At 34.4% G+C, this 20,169-nt stretch overlaps 1 protein-coding gene across 4 annotated transcripts in view; it reads right to left on the bottom strand.

Moving 5' to 3' along the window:
- CFAP44 (cilia and flagella associated protein 44) overlaps positions 1-20,169 on the bottom strand; it is a 149,880-nt gene that overhangs the window by 49,321 nt on the left and 80,390 nt on the right. For all 4 annotated transcript variants that reach the window (XR_008297664.1, XM_053220864.1, XM_053220865.1 and 1 more), the window contains exons 23-24: positions 17,542-17,738; positions 15,746-15,920 (exon numbers count right to left, since the gene is read on the bottom strand). Coding sequence is in view for 3 of the 4 variants with exons in the window: in XM_053220864.1 (XP_053076839.1) it covers positions 15,746-15,920; positions 17,542-17,738 (372 nt within the window). In the remaining variant the exon portion in view is untranslated. The remainder of the gene's footprint in view (positions 1-15,745; positions 15,921-17,541; positions 17,739-20,169) is intronic.

The raw sequence follows: 20,169 nt of genomic DNA on the forward strand, positions 1-20,169 counted from the left end.
TACTGGGACCTTATGAAGGTAAAAAGCTTCTGCACAGCAAAGGAAACAACCAACAAAACTAAAAGGCAACCAACGGAATAGGAAAAGATATTTGTAAATGATATATCGGACAAAGGGCTAGTATCCAAAATCTATAAAGAACTCACCAAACTCCACACCCGAAAAACAAATAACCCAGTGAAGAAATGGGCAGAAAACATGAACAGACACCTCTCTAAAGAAGACATCTGGATGGTCAACAGGCACATGAAAAATGCTTAACGTCGCTCCTTATCAGGGAAATACAAATCAAAACCACACTCCGATATCACCTCACGCCAGTCAGAGTGGCCAAAATGAACAAATCAGGAGACTATAGATGCTGGAGGGGATGTGGAGAAACGGGAACCCTCTTGCACTGTTGGTGGGAATGCAAATTGGTGCAGCCACTCTGGAAAACAGTGTGGAGGTTCCTCAGAAAATTAAAAATAGACCTACCCTATGACCCAGCAATAGCACTGCTAGGAATTTATCCAAGGGATACAGGAGTACTGATGCATAGGGGCACTTGTACCCCAATGTTTATAGCAGCACTCTCAACAATAGCCAAATTATGGAAAGATCCTAAATGTCCATCAACTGATGAATGGATAAAGAAATTGTGGTTTATATACACAATGGAGTACTACATGGCAATGAGAAAGAATGAAATATGGTCCTTTGTAGCAACATGGATGGAACTGGAAAGTGTTATGCTAAGTGAAATAACCCATACAGAGAAAGACAGATACCATATGTGTTCACTCTTAGGTGGATCCTGAGAAACTTAACAGAAACCCATGGGGGAGGGGAAGGAGAAAAAAAAAAAAGGAGGTTAGAGTGGGAGAGAGCCAAAGCATAAGAGACTCTTAAAAACTGAGAACAAACTGAGGGTTGACGGGGGGTGGGAGGGAGGGGAGGGTAGGTGATGGGTATTGAGGAGGGCACCTTTTGGGATGAGCACTGGGTGTTGTATGGAAACCAATTTGACAATAGGCTTCATATATATATAAAAAAAAATATTTTGGAATGAATAATAGTAAAGATACATCAGAACTTGTGAAATGTAGCTCAGTGTTTCATTTATACTTTAAATTTATACTTCCATTTATACTGTAAATGCTCATAATTATAAAAGAATTAAAGTATAAGATCAAAGCTTATAGCCTAAATTTTAAGAAGAATTAACTAAGCCCAAATTAATTAGAATAAAGAAAATGACATGGAAAGCTGACAAGCAATAGTTCTAAAAATCTATGACCAAAAGTTAGCTCCTTGAAAGGATTAATAAAATTGATAAATCTTTGGCTGGAATGACCAAGAAAAAAACAATACAAACTCATGAAATCAAGAATAAAACAGGGGACAACAGATACTAAAGAAACTAAAATAATAAGGCAACAGTATGAATTATTTTATGCCAAAAAATTTGATAACCTGGATGAAATTCACAAATTCCTTGAAAGACACAAATTACCTAAAGCGATCCAAGAGGAAATCCAAAATCTGAATAGCACTATAACAATGAAAAATTGGAATTTGCATTTATGAACTTCTCTCAAAGAATATTCCATGTCTAGATGCCTTCACTGATAAATTCTATCAAATATTTAAGAAATCAATCATATTAAGCCTACACAAAGTCTTCCAGAAAATAGAAGGAAAACTTCTCATCTCATTGTATGAAACCAGTATTATCCTGATAACAAACCAGAAAAGATATTACATAACAATGAAACTAGAGACCAATATTCTTCATTTAAAAAGACACAAAAGCCCTTTAAAAATGCTAGCAAATCAGATGCATTTTGGAAAATATCAAAAGCCTATTTTCCTGTTTATTAAGGTATGATCAACACATAACATTGTATTAGCTTAGGGTGTACAATGTCATGATTTCATACATGTATCTATTACAAAATGTTTGCCACAGTAAGTTTAGTTAACATTGATCCATACAGTTACAATTTTTTTCTTGTGAAGAAAACTTTTTTTAAAATGTTTTTATTTATTTTTGAGACAGAGAGAGTGTGTGTGAGCAGAGGAGGGGCAGAGAGAGAGGGAGACACAGAATCTGAAACATCTCCAGGCTCCAAGCTGACAGCACAGAGTCTGACTTGGGGCTCAAACTCACAAACCGTGAGATCACGACCTGAGCTGAAGTCAGATGCTTAACCAACTGAGCCACCCAGGCATCCCTTGTGATGAGAACTTTTAAGACCTACCTTCTTAGCAACTTTCAAATATACAATACACTATTGGTAACTATAGTCATCATATTGTAGACTACATCTCCAGAACTTATTTATCTTATAACTGGAAGTTTGTACCATTTGACTACCTTCATCCATTTCTCCATCCCCAACTCCCCACCTCTAGCAATCACCAATCTGTCCTGTTTCAATGAGTTCAGATTTGTTAGATTGAACATATAAGGAAGATCATACAGTTTTTATTTTCCTCTGACTTATTTCACTTACTATATGCCCTCAAAGTCCATTTGTATCATTGCAAATGGAAGCATTTCTCTCTTTTTAAGGCTAAATAATATTCCATCGTATATATGTATCATAACTTCTTTATCCACTCAACCATTAATGGAGACTTAGGTTGTTTCCGTTTCTCAACTATTGTTATTAATGTTTCAATAAACATGGTAGTGCAGATATCTCTTCAAAGTCCAATTTTCATTTTCTTTGGCTATATACCCAGAAGTGAGATTGCTGGACCATGTGGTAGTCTTATTTTTAATTGTTTTAGGAAATTCCATACTGTTTTCCATAGTGGCTGCACAAATTTATGTTTTCATCAACAGTGTACAAGGTTTCCTTTTCTCCACATTTTTGCCAATGCTTATCTCTTATCTTTTTGATAATAGGTATTCAACAGGTATGAGGTCATATCTTGTTGTGATTTTGATTTGCATTTCCCTGATGATTAGTGATGTTCAGCACCTTTCCATGTATATGATGGCCTTTTGTAGGTCTCTTTTGAAAACTGTCCATATAAGTCCTCTGCCCACATTTAAATCTGTTTGGGTTTTGGGTGGGTTTTTGTTGTTTTGTTTTGTTTGTTTGTTTCGTTGCTTTTAAGTTGTAAGAGTTCTCTATATATTTTGGATATTAACCCCTTATCACATGTATGATTGTGAATACATTCCCTAAGTTGCCCTTTCATTTTTTTGATGGTTGCCTTCACTGTAGAGAAGCTTTTTAGTTTGATGTAGTTGCACTTATTTATTTTCATTTTTGTTGCCTTTGCTTTTGTTGTCAAACCTAAAAAATCATTGACAAGACCAACGTTGAGGGTCTTACCATCTAGACTTTCTTCTAGGAGTTTTATGGTTTCAGGTCTTACATTCAAGTTGTTAATTCATTTTTCATTGATTTTCATGTTATGGTGAGAGATACTGGTCCAGTGTTATTCTTTTGTATGTGGCAGTTCAGTTTTCCCAACACCATTTACTGGAAAGACTGTCCTTTCCCCATTATATATTCTTGGTTCCTTGTCATAAACTGACCACATACAAATGGGTTTATTTCTGGTCTCTATTCTATTTAATTGAATGTCTGTTTTTATGCTGATGTCATACTGTTTTTTTTTTTTTTAACGTTTTTATTTATTTTTGAGACAGAGACAGAGCATGAACGGGGAAGGGGCAGAGAGAGAGGGACACACAGAATCGGAAACAGGCTCCAGGCTCTGAGCCATCATCCCAGAGCCGGACGCGGGGCTCGAACTCACGGACCGCGAGATCGTGACCTGAGCTGAAGTCTGACGCTTAACCGACTGTGCCACCCAGGCGCCCCGATGCCATACTGTTTTGATTGCTATAGCTCTGTAATATAGTTTGAAGTCAAGGAGTATATTTCTAGCTTTGTTTTTATTTCTCAAGATGGCTTTGGCTATTCAGGGTCTTTTGTGGTTCCATGCAATATTTTAGGATTTCTTTTACTATTTCTGTGAAAATGCCTTTGGAATTTTGATAGTGATTGCTGAAGCTATAAATTCCTTTGGATAGTATGGACATTTTAACAATATTAAGATGCTTCATGCATGAAATATCTTTCCATTTATTTATGTCTTCTTCAATTTCTTTCAAAGTGTACTGATATTTCATTTCCTTTGTTAAATTTATTCCTATGTATTTATTCTTTTTGATGCTATTGTGATGGAATTGTTTTCCTAATTTCTCTGAGAGTTCATTGTTAATGTATAGAAACACTGATTTTTATATATTTATTGTATCTTGCCACTTTACTGAATTCATTTATTAGTTCTAATGGTATTTTTGTGGAGTCTTTAGGAGATATATATAGATAGATAGATAGATATAGATATAGATATATAATGTCATCTGCAAATAGAAAGATGTACTTCTTCCTTCCTAATTTTGATTTTTTTCCCCTAACTGTTCTAACTAGGACTTATACTACTGTGTTAAAAACAAGTAGCAAGAGTGAACATCTTTGTTCCTGATTTCAGAGGGAAAGCTTTCAGATTATTGCCATTGAGTATGATGTTAGCTGACAGCTTGTCATATTGTGGCCTTTATTTTGCTGAGGTATATTTCTGCTATATCAAATTTGGTGAGAATTTTTATCATGAGTAGATGTTGAATTTTGTTAAATGCTTTTTCTCCATCTATTGAGATGATTATATGATTTTTGATGGCTTGCACAAGCACAAAGTTCTGAGAGACAACTGAGCTCAGGCCAGGTTGATATAGTCCAAGATGGCAATAGAGGAAGACCTTGAACCCATATCTTCCACAGACACACCAAATCTTCACTTACTTATAAAGCAATTCCTTCTGAAGAAGAACTGAGGACTCACTTAACAGCTTCTACACAATAAAAGATATACCACACAGAGAAGAGCAAGAGACATGAAGACACAGTAACAAAGGGAACTTTGCTTTGTTGAAGGTTAGTTGGCCATATAGTTGTGGTTTCATATCTGGGTTTTCTATTCTGTTCTATTTTTGTGTGTGTGTGTGTGCCAGTACCATACTGTCTTGATCACTACAGCTTTGTAATATAACTTGAAGTCTGGAATTGTGATGCCTTCAGCTTTGCTTTTTTTTTTTTTTCCCCAAGATTGCTTTGGCTATTTGGGGTCTTTTGTGTTTCTATACAAATTTTAGAATCGTTCTAGCTCTGTGAAAAATGCTGGTGGTATTTTGGTAGAGATTGCATTAGAGGTGTAGATTGCTTTGGGTAGTGTGATATTTTAACAATATTTATTCTTCCAATCCATAAGCATGGAATGTTTTTCCATATCTTTGTGTCATCTTCAATTCCTTTTATCAATGTTTTTAGTTTTCAGAGTACAGATATTTTGCCTCTTTGGTTAGGTTTATTCCTAGGTATCTTATGGTTTTTAGTGCAATTGTGAATGGGACTAATTCCTTGATTTCTTTCTGCTGCTTCATTATTGGTATATAGAAATGAAACAGATTTCTGTACATTGATTTTTGATCCTGCAACTTTGTTAAATTCATATATTAATTCTAGAAAATTTTAGGTAGAGTCTTTAGGGTTTTCTATACAGATTATCATGTCATCTGCAAATAGTGAAACTATGACTTCTTCCTAGCCAATTTGGATGTCTTTTATTTCTTTGTGTTGTCTGACTGCTGTGGCTAGAAATTTAACAAAACAAACAAAACAAACAAACATAGGTGGGAAAAAGAGGAAAACCAAGAAACAGACTCTTAACTATAGAGAACAAACTGATGGTTACCAGAGGGGAGGTAGGTGGAGGGATGGGTTAATTAGGTGATTGGGATTAAGGAGGGCATTAATGGTGATTAATGGGTTAATTAAGGAGGGCACTTGTGATAAGTGCCAGGTGTTGTATGTAAATGTTGAATCACCATATTGTATACCTGAAACCAATATTACACTGTGTTAACCAGCTGGAATTTAAAGAAAAACTTGGAAGAAAATAAAAACTACTACAGGCTAATATCCCTGATGAACACAGATACAAAAATCCTCAAGTAAATATTAGCAAACTGAATTCAACAATACATTAAAAGGATATTCACCAAGATCAAGTAGGATTTATTTTGAGGATGCAAGGATGGTTCTATATTCACAAACTAATCAATGTCATTCACCACATTAACAAAATAAAGTATAAAAATCATATGATCATCTCAATAGGTACAGAAAAAGCATCTGACAAAATTCACTATCCACTCATGATAAGAACTCTAAACAAAGTGACTGTAGAGGGAACACACCTTTACATAATAAAGGTATATATGAAAAACACATGGCTAACATCATACTCAATGGTAAAAAACTGAGAGCTTTTCCTCCAGGATGAGGAATAAGAGAGAGAGATATCCCCTCTCAGCCCTTTTATTCAGCATAGTACTGGAAGTCCTAACCACAGCACTCATATAAGAAAAAAGAAAATGTATCCAAATTGGTAAGGAAGAAGCAAAACTGTCACTATTTGCAGATGATACGTACTATACATAGAAAACCCTCAAAGCTCCATCAAAAAACTATTATAAGTAATAGGTGAATTTAATAAAGCCACAGGATACAAAATTAATATGGAGGAATTTGTTGCATTTTTATACATTAATAACAAATTATAAGAGAAATTAAGAAAACACTCCATGAGGATGTAAATGAAAAGAATTATCATGCACTCTTGGTAAGAATGCAAATTGGTGCAACCACTGTGGAAAATAGTATGGATGTTCCTCAAAAAAAAAAATAGAAATACCTTATAATTAAATAATTCCACTACTGGGTATTTACCCAAAGAAAACAAGACACTAATTGAAAAAGATATAGGCGCCCCTAAATTTATTGCAGTATTATTTACAAAAAAAATTATGGCAGCAACCTAAGTGTCCATCCATAGATGATGGGTTAATTAAGTGGTACCATATATATATAAACACACACACACACACAACACACACACACACCACATACAAGAGAATATTGCTCAGCTATAAAAAAGAATGTGATCTTGCCATTTCCAACAACACAGATGGACCTAGAGGGTATTACGCTAAAGACAGATATATGATTTCACTTCTATATGGAATCTAAAAACCAAATGTACAAAAAACAACAAAAAAGCAAAAACAGGTCCATAAGTACAGAAAACAAACTATGGTTACCAGAGCAGACAGGGGTAGGGAACTGGGCAAATAGGTGAATGGGAGTGGTAGGTACAGGCTTGCAGTTATGAAATGTATAAGCTACAGGGATGAAAGTTACAACATGGGCAATACAGTCAATGGTGTTGTAATAGTGTATGGTGACAGATAGTAGCTACACCTATGAGCACTGCATAATGTATAGAGTTGTTCAATTGCTATGTTGTACACCGGAGTGTGTCAACCACGCTTCAGGTAAAAAATAAGGATTAAACAGAATTAGCATATCAGACCCAGCAAATCCACTCCTAGGTATCTATCCAAGAGAACTGAAAACACATGTCTACACAAAAATTACACAAATGTTAACAGTAGCAATATTCATAATTGTGAAATGGTAGAAATAACCTTAAATGTGTTTCCACTGATGAACTGATAAATATGACATGGATTATTTATTATTTATAAAAAGGAATGAAGTATTGAGGTGCCTGCGTGGTTCAGTCAGTTAAGTGTCTGACTCTTGATTGTTGGCTCAGGTCATGATCCACAGTTTGAGAGTTCAAACCCTGCCTCAGGCTCTGTGCTGACAGCGTGGAGCCTGCTTGGATTTTGTCTCCCTCTCTTTCTGCCCCTCTTCCCCGCTCTCTCTCTCAAAATAATAAACATTAGGGGCGCCTGGGTGGCGCAGTCGGTTAAGCGTCCGACTTCGGCCAGGTCACGATCTCGCAGTCCGTGAGTTCGAGCCTGGCGTCAGGCTCTGGGCTGATGGCTCGGAGCCTGGTGCCTGTTTCCGATTCTGTGTGTCCCTCTCTCTCTGGCCCTCCCCCGTTCATGCTCTGTCTCTGTCCCAAAATAAATAAAAAACGTTGAAAAAAAATTTAAAAAAAAATAGTAAACATTAAAAATACTATTAAAAAAGAGAAGTGAGGCATACATGTTACAACATGGATGAAATAAAAAGATGTACTAAGTGAAAAAAGCCAGTCACAAAGACCACAGAACCCATTATATATATAATTTCCAGAATAGACAAATCTATAGAGACAAAAAGTAGTTGCTTAGGGCTAAGAATGGGAGTTTGTGAAAATGGAGAGTGAATGCTAATGAGTAGGGTTTTGTGGGGTGGGGGGCAGATAACGATATTAGAAAATAGTGATAATGGTTATGAAAGTCTGAATATACAAAAAAAACACATTGAATTGGACAGGAAATGAGCAAATTGTATGATATGTAAATTACATCTCCATAAAGTTGCTATAAAAAATTAGGAAATACAGATAAGAAAAAAGAAAAAAAAAAAACCTGTAAGGTCCATAATCCTATCAGTCCCAAATTATACTGTTGCCCTATGTGCTTTTTCATTAATAATATAGTGTAAACATCTTTCCATGTCAATTAACCCACCTCAACATAAAACAAAAGAGAGAGAGAGAGAGAGAGATTGAGTCTAGACCAGGGTGAACATCTCCTACATGAGAACACACTCCATAAAGACTGGGAGAGATGGCTGTTTTATCTAATGTGCAGAAACCAACACATGGAGTCAAGGACAATGAAGAAACAGAAAAATACGTTCCAAAACAAAAGAACAAGATAAAACTGTAGAAAAAGACCTTAATGAAATAGAGAAAAGTGATTTACCTGATAAAGAGTTTAATATAATGTTTATAAAGACACTCACTGAGGTCGGGAAAACAACGTATAAACAAAGTGAATATTTCAGCAAAGTGATAGAAAACATAAGAAAGCACCAAATAGAAAACATGGAGGTGAAGAATACAATAATTGAACTGAAACGTTTACAAATGGTGTTCAACACCAAACTAGATCAAGCAGAAGAAAAGATTGATAAAGCCAAAAACAGAGCAGTGGAATTCATCTAATCAGAGGAGCAAAAGAAAAAAGAATTAAAAAGAATAAAGATAAGTTAAGGGACTTATGAGACATCATCAAACAAATTAATATGCACATTATAGGGGTCCCAAAAAGAGAAAGGTGAGCAGAAGTCTTATTCAAAGAAAAAATGGCTGAGGGGTACCTGGGTGGCTCAGTCAGTTGAGCATCCAGCTTCAGCTCAGGTCATGATCTCACAGTTCATGGATTGGAGCCCTGCATCAGGCTCTACACTGGCAGTGAGGTGCCTACTTGTGATTCTCTCTCTCGCTCCCTCTCTCTGCCCCTCCCCGACTTGTGCTCTTTCTCAAAATAAAGAAATACACTTTAAAAATTAAAAAGAAAGAAAGAATGGCTGAAAACTTCTTTAACTGGGGAAAGAAATAGACCTCCAGATCCAGGATGCCCAGAAAGTTTAAAACAAATAAATCCCAAAAAGACGCATGCCAAAACACAGTATAATAAATTGTCAAAAATTAAAGACAAGGAGAAAATCTTTTTAAAACAGCAAGAGAAATACAAATTTTTACATATAAAGGAAGCTCTATAAGACTATAAGCAGATTTTTTAGCAGAAACTTTGTAGGCCAGAAGGGAGTGGCAAGGGTACATTCAAGATGCTAAAAGAAAAAGACTGTCAACCAAAAATAACCTAACAAGCAAAGTTATCCTTCAGCATTGGGGAAATAGAGCTTTTCAGACAAAGAAATGTTGACGAAGTTCATCACCACTAGCCCAACCTTTTAAGAAATGCTAAAGGCATTTCTTCTACCTGAAGTAAAAGGACACTACCTAGTAATAGGAAAACATATATAAGTATAAATTTCATTGAGAAAGGCAGTTATATAGTTAAATTCAGAACTTTAGTGTTTTAATGGTGGTAGGTAAATCATTTATCAATTTAGTATAAAGGTTCGAAGACAAAAAATATTAAAAAATAACAACTACAATGATTTGTTAATGGATATATAGGGTAAAGATGTGAACTGTGATATTAAAAACAAAGTGTTGGGGGGTGTTAAACATACAGTTTTAACATGTGTTCAAAGTTGTGATCAGGTTAATACACACCAATATGTTTTATGTTAAGTCTCACAGTAACCACAAAGCAAAAACCTCTAACAGATACAAACAACATAAAGAGAAGGTATCCAAGCATACAACAACAGTGAGGTCATCCAGGCAAAAAAATCAATAAGGAAATATGGGACTTAAATGACATGTTAGACCAGATGGACTTAGCACATATTTACAGACATTCTATTCAATAGTAGCAGAATACACATTCTTAAATGCACATGCAACATTCCCTAGGATAAATCATTAGGCCACAAAACAAGTCTTAATTTAAGAAACCTAAAATCACATCAAATATCTTATCTAACCACAACGGTATAAATTCGAAATCAATTACAAGAAGGAAACTTTAGAATTCATAAATATCTGGAGATTAAACAATGCACTACGAACAACCAACGAAAACATCAAAAGAGAAATCAAAAATGCCTTGTAATAAGTGAAAATAGAAATACAACATACCTAAACTTACAGGATTCAAGAAGAGCAGTTCTAACAAGGAAGTTCATAGTGATAAATGCATACATCAAGAAACAAGAGAAATCTTAAATAACCAATTTAACCTTATACCTCAAGAAACTAGGAAAAAAAAAGCACAAAGTGAATGGAAAGAAGGAAATAACAAAACTCAGAGCAGAAATAAATGACATGAGATTTAAGAGATAGAAGGAGAGATCAATGAAACTAAGAGTGGGGTATTTTTTAAGATATAAAAAAATTGACTAACTTTTAGCTGGACTCATCAAAGAAAGAACTTAAATAAAATCAGAAATCAAGAAGGAGATATTACAACTGATACCACAGAAACACAAAGGATCCTAAGAGACTACTATGAATAATTATACACCACCAAACTGGACCACCTAAAGAAATGAGTAAGTTCCTAAAAATATACAACCTATCAAGACCAAATCATGAAGAAACAGAAAACCTGAGCAGATCAATTACTAGTAAGAAGATTGAATCAGTAATCAAAAACCTCCCCACAAACAAAAGCCCAGGACCATATGGCTTCAATGATGAGTTCTGTCAAATATTTAAAGAATTAATAAAAATTCTGCTCAAACTCTTCCAAAAATAAGAAAAGAGGAGGGAAGAGTTACAATTTTTTTTATGAGGCCAGCATTACCCTGATACCAAAACCAGACAAGAATACTACAAAAAAAAAAAAAAAAAAAAAAAAAAAAAAAATTCCAGCAATATTTTTAAAAGGAGAATACACCATGATCAAGTGAAATTTATCCTAGGAATGCTGATTTAACATTTGATATCAGTAACAGTGATTCACAATATTAAAGAATAAAAATTTTAAAGCATATGATCATCTCAGTATGCATATAAGAATTATTTGATAAAATTCAATACTTATCCTTGATAAAAATAATAAATTAATTTTTTTTCGATAAACTAAGAACAAAAGGGAATTTCATCAATCTGACACTGTGCTTCTAAAGAGCTGATATCACATTTCATAAAGAAAGACTTAATGTTTCTCCTTAGATTAGAAAAAAGACAAGGATGTTTTTACCCCACCATTTTTATTGTATGCATTGCACAATATCATTGTACATATGCATTTTAGTGCATATCCTAGACAGCACAATGAGTCAAAAAATAAAAGACAGAGATTGGAAAGGAAGAATCTGTTTTACTCACATACAACATGACCATGTTCATAAGAAAGAAAAAAGTTACTAGACCTAGTAAATGAGTTTAGCAAGATCACTGGATTAAGATAAATATAATAAAATCAGTGGAAAGAATTTCCACCTCTAGGAAGATGGAATAGACTTACATATTCTTATTTTTCCTGGCAAGTGCAGATAAAACCCCTAAACATTATACTTAAAAGATAAGAAGTTTCTGAAAAGTGAAAAGAAGATAGACTACAAAGAACCTTAGGACCGAAAGAAGTATATGATGGTAAGATCTCTAGACTTTCTTTTTGCCTTATATATCTCAACTTGGAGCTAAAGAAAATAGCAACTAGAAACACCATGGGGTTTAGACAATAAAAGCCCAACAAAATCTTGCTCTTCCTAGCTACAGGATCAATAAAAGAAAAGAATAGGAAGACCGAAAACTTTTAGATAATAAATGCTCTGAACTCTAGCCACACAGCACACACACACACAAATGTGGCCTACATCCGCCCTGCCAGCAAATGTCAAGTGGAGACTCTACCCTTTTACCACCACCAGGTTTTAACAAGGCAACACAACCCCTACAGGGATGGTGTTAAAGATGAGCCCTGGGAACAGGACTTCATCTCATTATGAATATAAAATATATCCTGCTAAAGTCAGAGAAAGCCAGCTAAAACCCAATGTATAAATAAGATTCAGAGTCTCATAACATAATACCCCAAATGTCCATATTATAATAAAAAATCATTTGTCATACAAAGAATCAGGATTATCTTAACTTGAATAAGAAAAGAAATTACTAGTTGCCAACCCCAACATGATAGAGATGTTAGAATAATCTGGCAAGGATTTTAAAGCAGCCATCATAAAGTGCTTCAACAAGTGATTAGGAAGATGCTTGAAACAGATGAAAAAATAGAGTCTCAGAAAGAAATGAAAGATACAAGGAAAAACTAAATAGAAATTTTAAACTGAAAAGTATAGTAACCAAATAAAACTTAATGAATGGGCTCAACACCAGAATGAAGGATACAGAGGAAAGAATAAATGATTTGAAGATACAACAATAGAAATTACTCAATCTGAACCCCCCCCCCAAAGACACTACAAACAAATAAACAACAAAAATTAAAAAGAGAAAAGCACACAAAGCCTCAGGGATCTAACATTTGTGATATTGAAATCCAAGAAAGGAAAGAAAAAGAGGACAGGGCTTCAAAAATCTATGTGAAATAATAGATGAAAACTTTCCAAATTTGGTCAGAGATACAAGCATACAGATTCAAGATGTTTTAATGAATCCCAAAAAGGATAAGTTAAAAGATGTACCAAGACACATAATGGTCAAACTTCTGAAAACTAAGGACAAAAAACAACAACAACAACAACAACAAAAAACCTTGAAAGCAAAAAGAGAAAAATAATACCTTATATGAAGGGGGGAAACAATTTGAATGACAGAAGACTGATCATAAGAAACCATGGAGGCCAGGCCAACAGAAAGAAGCACAACACTTTTTGCATGTTGAAAAGAACTGTCAACACAGAATTTTATGTCTAGTAAGAATATCCTTCCAGAATGAAGACGAAATCAAGCTATTCACAGATGCAGAAAAACTAAGAAATTGTCACTGGCATACCAACCCTATAAGAATGACTAAAGGAAGTTTTCTAACCATAAATGAAATGATAGAAGAGGGAACTCTGGAACATGAAGAAGGAAGAGATTAAAATGTTAATGGTAAAAATATTGGCAAAAACATTTTACATCTACTATTGTCTAAGTTATGTTTAATGTTTAAAAAACCGTGACACTGTCTGATGTAGTGCTAAAATGTGTGAGAAAATATTTATACAATTATATTATAAACAAAGGAAACAAGCGGCAATGGGAGGTGTAATGAGACATAAATGCAGGTAAGGTTTCTACATTTCATTCAAGCTGATAAAATGTCAACTTGTGGACTGTGTTGTGTGTACATAATGTAATACCTAGAGTAAATGCTAAAAAGCTGTACAAGTGATATTCTCAAAAACACTATAATCACTTTGAAACTCTAAAATATTCAAGTAAACCACAGGAAAGCATGAAAAAGAAAACAAAACCAAAAAACAGAGAACAGAAAACAAAATATAAAATAGCAGATATAAGCCTGAAATATCAATACTAACATGTGTAAATACATAAGTAAATACATGTGTAAATCATATAAGTGTAAGTGGCTAAATACACCAATTGAAGAACTGAGATTAACTGAGTAGGTTAAAAAAACATAACTCTACTATATACTGCCAATAAAACACCAACTTCAAACCTAATAATATAGGTAGGCTGAAGAGCATGAAAACCGTTCGAATACTGAATTCTTTCCCCCTAAGATCGGATACAAGTTATAGATGCCAGCTTTCCCTGTTTCAACATTATACTGGAAATTCTAATGAGTCCAACAAGAAAATAAAGGGAAATAAGGCAAACAAATTAGATTAGAAATAAAATTGTTCTTATTAAGACATGACAAGATTGTCTACACAGAAAATCCTAAGGAACCTACCAAAAAATTCTCAGAATATGACACTTCAGCAAGGTCACAGGATACCAGATAAACATACAAAAATCCATTGTATACTAGCAATGAACATGCTTTGAATAACAAAGCACAATATCATTTGCAATTGCCAAAAGAGTAAACTGTTTATGTCTAATTCTAACAAAATATGTGTAGGACTGAAAACAAAACACTGATGAAAGAAATTCAAAGAAGATCTAAATAAATGGAGAATCATACCAGGTCCATGGATTAGAAGACTCAACATAATAAATACATCAGTTCCGCCCCCCAAACTGATAACACAGGTTAACACAATTTCTATCATAATTCCAGCAAGACTTTATTTGTAAATACAGACAAGATTATTTTAAAATTTATATAAAAGGCAAAGTAACTAGAATAGTTAAAACAATTGAGAGGACCAATTTTAGGACCTATTACATAGCTACAGTAATCAAGACAGTGTGTTATTGGCAAAGGGATCAATGACACATAATAGTCAAATTATGAACCCAGAAGTAGTCCTACACAAAACGCCCAGCTGATTTTTGACAAAGGTGCAAAATTGCAAAACAAATTCAATGGAGGAGAGAGAGAGACTTTTCAACAAATGGTGCTAGGGAAATTGCACATCCACAGGCAAAACAAACAAAAACCTAAAGCTCACATCTTATACAAAAATGAACACCAAATGGATCATAGACTTAAATGTAAAATGTAAAATTATAAAACTTTTAGATAAATAGGAGAAAATCGTTGGGAACCAGGCCTAGGCAGAGTTCTTAGACTTGACACCAAAAACAAGATTCATAGAAGGAAAAATTAATAAATTGGCTTTAAAAAGATAAAAACTTTTGCTCTGCAAAAGACCATGTTAAAGGAATGAAAAGACAAGTTACACCCTGGGAGAAAATATTTGAAAACCACGTAACCAACCAAGGACTGATATCTAGAATATATGAAGAACTCTCAAAACTTAACAGTAAAATAGTAAACAATCTTATTTGAATATGGGCAAAAGACATGAAGAGATATTTCATCAAAAATATATGTAGGTGGCAAAAAAAAAATGTAAAAAATGTGCTTGTTAAATAAAAGTACTTCATGCCAGAGTTTTTTTAAAGTCAACTTAAGATGACTAGACATCTAAAAATGAAAGCTAAAAACTATATGTTAGAAGAACATAAGGAAAAATAACTTGTTGGGATTGAAAAGAATTCCTCAATCCTTAAAAAAAATCCCTGAGTGTATTCACAAAATGGAATTCCTGGACCCCAAACCCTAGGAATCATAGAAGTTCCACCAAAGTATCACCACTCTGAAAAATCCAGCTGATCTGTCTTCAATATCTCCATCTCTGTTTCTATTCAAAAATATTTTGGAACTCATTAAAATGAAAGAGTTTAGGGAAAAAAAAAGAAAACTTACAGTTCCTCCCATTCCTTTCTTCGCTGCTGAATCTTAAATTGGGCCCTTTCAGCTTTTAATATAAGTTTCCTCGTTTTCTCAATTTGATTTTCCACCATAATTTCACTTAGGGTTTTAGGCCGAAATTTCTTCCCTTTGTCTATAATTGATTCTTCTGGTACATTAATACTCTCACCTGTACAGAGAGTCAACATTTTTCTTTTATTTGTTTTCAATTTTTTTGAAACATCAAAATGAAATTCTCAAGTATGTTTTAAACCTGCCACATTAAAACAAACAGAATACACTGAATCTGTAAATCACATTATTTGTTAAACAACTACCATGAATTCAATCCCATAATATGTATTTTAGAATATCAAAATAAAGAGATAGAAGTCACGATATTTGCTCTAATGTACATTACTGAAAAGTTGGCAAGATAAGACATATATCAAATAATTTGAAAACAAGGTAAATAATGAGGGGGCACTGATAGATATACTGGGAAGTTGGGTAGGAACGCTTGTGATGTGGTGGGAGAAGGAGGAATCAGCGAGTCCTATTTGACATATGTAATTTGAGGTGACCTATAGTGATTACAGTGGTCTGTGGCCAATTAAAAAAGTAGTCAGGAACACACAATCAAACCTATGATTTAAAAATTTTTAAATTAAATATCTACTGAGGCAATTTCTTAATTCATGTTCAAGCTATGGAGAAATATACTCTAGAGATACTTTGGGGGAAAGTTAAATAATAATATGGGATGGTCATATAGTTATAACTCACCATTTCACTTTTCATATTTCAAATATACGGTAATATGGAAAAGGAAGAGCTTAATGTGGCTTGGGTGGTCATGGAAAGACTTTATAACAAAAGTATAATTCAATCTGGAATCTCTAAAAACTGGTAGAATTCAGAGAAGAGAGGAGCGAATTGGTCATTCCAGTCAGAGCCTGGGTCTAAAAGTATCTGGCATATTTAGGGAGCATTAAGCAAGACAATAGGCTAAAAACACCAGTAGAACAGTATGAAAATGCACTAGGAAACAGAATTTGCAGGAAACAGAATAGGAATATACTGTGGAAGGATTAAATACCAGGATAATGATTTCAGAATTTATCCCAGAGGCAGAAAGGAGCCAGTAACATTTTCTCAATAAAGAGGATAAACAGCATTAATGTCAGTACCGTGTCATGGGTACTAGTTGCAGTGCCTTTTATTTATTTTTGACTGGGCTCTACAAGTCATTCCCAGAATTCTTGTCCTCCTCTTACTCATCTGCAGTCACCCTGAGGGCAGTTACAACAGGCAGGCCACAGAGATTAAGTGCATTTCACACCTGAATTCTCAGCTCATCATTCTGCTTAAAGCATAAGCACTTAGAAGCTGGTTTGAAATGCTCTACCCCCACTCTCTGGGATGGAGCCCAAGAATCTGTAAAGAAACACTGCCTAGAAACCAGCAACTGGGGAAATCTTAGATTTAAGAAGAGTTAAAAGCGGGAAGTAAGAAATTAGCAGCATTAGGTATTCTTTACCCACTTCAGTCACATAACCAGGGTGGGTTTTCCTTAGCAGCCTGCATCAAAGACCTGGTGTGAAACATTTGCTGGAGGAACATGGCCTCTCATTCTCAGCCAAACCACTCACATCTAGCTCTCTTATTATCCAAGGGACTAAGGAAAGGGAAATAACAGAGTGAGCTCAAGTCACCAGAACCAGAAAGGGTTTGAAAGTTCTGCCCATAAAAAGATTATTCAGTTTTGAAATCTTAATAAGGATTCAAAGACTTTCTGTCATTTAAGCTACCTGTATCTTTCTGGCTATCCTTTCTTCCAGCTCCCTCTTTTTCAAATCTCTCCAATTTGCTTGTTCTTCTTTCTGATTGACTTGGTCGTTTGGACTTGGAGTACTTAGAGGGCTTCACAAGCCTGTAGGAGGATATCTTGTGATCACTTTGTATGGCGTGAACCACAATTGTATCACTTTCCAATGAATCACGAAATCTGAAAAAAAATAAAACAAGTATTTGCGATCATAGCCATTTTAATCATTTAATTATACCATTTTAATCATTCTGCATGATTAAGTAATAAAATAGGACCACAATAACTATGCTTATAAATGATACTATATTGTGTGGATCCAAAGTTGGAAAATGCATTAACCAACAAGAATGTGATAGAAGTTGCATAGGACTTTGTTAAAGAGCAAGTATAATTTTCTAATTAAAATATTAAACAACTCATTATTAATCAGTATATAATGCCATTGTTTGGCTAATATGTAGAAAAACAAAAATTTTTCAGGTACACTGTAATTTAATGGTAAATGGATCTTAAACTGTAAGAAAATATACTCTACTGCCTGTTACCTCATGAGATATCTATTATCATATGTATACATATATATCTCACATATGTTACCCTATTTGCTTCTATAAAAAATATTAAACTCAAATTCATACTACTCTCCAGTTCACTTTTCTTTTATAGCCCAAAGATATTTGTTCTTTATCAATTAATGCTTAATTCTTGCTATGTTTTTGTCACTGGTTCATAATTATTTTCCCATCTTTTAATTTCAGAATTTAACTTATGTATATAGTAATTATTCCTAGTTTATCTTTCTTACTATTTTTCTAATTCAATCCTTTAACTCTATTTCTTCTTTTAAAATGGCTTACTATTTCTGATTTTCCCTTTTCCCTCATAGCATGGTACCTTTCTCATCACTATAAAACTTTATTTTCTTGCCCACTGGAGTTTTATTCTTTAAATTTTAGTCTTTTCATGAGACACAGATAACATGAAGGATAAATATGCATGGTTTTGATCCCATAAAAATATAAAACTTATGCACAGTTAGAAAAATGTGAACAAAGTTTAAGGCAAATGGCATTGGAGGATAAAGCATTTGCAATATGTATAAAAGAAAAATACAGAAGTAGTGAATCAAATTAAGAAGAAAATCAGAACTCAAAGGAAAATGAACAAGGAATCTTCCTCCGAAGATTAAATATAAATGAACTATAAACATACGAAAAGAAAGGTTCACAAGACTAATCCTCTGAAGAACATCAGTGTATGAAAAGAAGTGCTTAACTTCACCAATAATCAGAAAAAATGCAAATGATTTAACCGAGAGTTACCACATTTGCTCTATTAGATTGGTGAAGATGAAAACACTGGTACTACCCAGTGTTACTCAGTGGTACCACTTTATTCTCTCCCCTAATCCCATCAGATATCTAGATAATGTGTTTCCTTCCATATGTTTGTTGAAGATGCAAAGCTGAGGAAGGAGGATGCAGCCTGGAAGGGAAGGGAAAGCCAGGAATTAAGGAAACAAGTATTTGAGAGCCAGAAGACTGGGGAGGAAGAGCTTCCACCTGACAAGGAGGAGGATGGGCAAATTGGGTCCTAGAGCTGTGGGTACATATTCCCTGCTTCCAACAGCCTCTGGGGAAACAAAAGTTCCCAAGGATAATGGTTGCATGTGCGTTCGATTCTGGGAACAGGAGTTTCTGGCCTCACCAAAAACTGCCTGCTCCAGCAGAGCACAGAAGCCATAGAATCAAACAAATGAAAGAAGCAAGCAGCCTGGGACAATGAGCTGCACTGGTTTGAGTCAAGATTCATACTTGCAATATATATACACTTACAAACATAGTATGCATATTTATTAAAGCCAAACATAGGATACTATGTCGAAGGTTCTTCCTGAGAGAACTTACAAGGTACTTTCATCTCTTGATAAGTAGTCATCTAGATACCATTCCAAGATTCAAATATTCATAGATTTAATATCAGGTAACAAGCCATGAATCACAGAGCAGAGTTTCAGAGAAGAAACTGCTGCACAGGAAGAGAGCTCTGGAGATCTGCAGACGTCTCTCTTCTAGCCTTCAGGTAATTACTGATCACCACGTGCATGTAAGGAGTCTACCTGAGGCTGGGGAAAGAATCACCAGAAGAGAACACAGAAAAATCCCCAGACCTCACACAGGTTGAAATAGCTTGTTTTCCCACAAGCCCATTAATACATGGGAATAGGATAGAGCACTCAGGATTTTGTCTTAGTAGTGAGGAAAAGTCAGCTCTAAAGGCTGCTTGACCCCCACTAACACAGATTAAAAGCAAGCCTCAAAAACTCAGACTACTTCTAAGTAACTTAACTGAATCCCGAAACAAAGTTCAAGAATATTTAAAAGTATAAAAAATATCGAGCACCCACATTGTGAAATTCATAATGTCTGGCATCCAATCTAAATTTTTCAGGAAGGCAAAGAAGCAGAAAAATATAACACAAAATAAACAAAAATTTTCAGTTAATAGAAACAGACCCAGAAGCCTGCCTATCTATCTATCTATCTATCTATCTACCTATCTATCTAGCAGACAAGCACATTAAATCAGTTGTTATATTTTATATGCT

The sequence above is a fragment of the Acinonyx jubatus genome, chromosome C2 (assembly GCF_027475565.1).
Source record: "Acinonyx jubatus isolate Ajub_Pintada_27869175 chromosome C2, VMU_Ajub_asm_v1.0, whole genome shotgun sequence".
NCBI classification, from domain to species: domain Eukaryota; kingdom Metazoa; phylum Chordata; class Mammalia; order Carnivora; family Felidae; genus Acinonyx; species Acinonyx jubatus.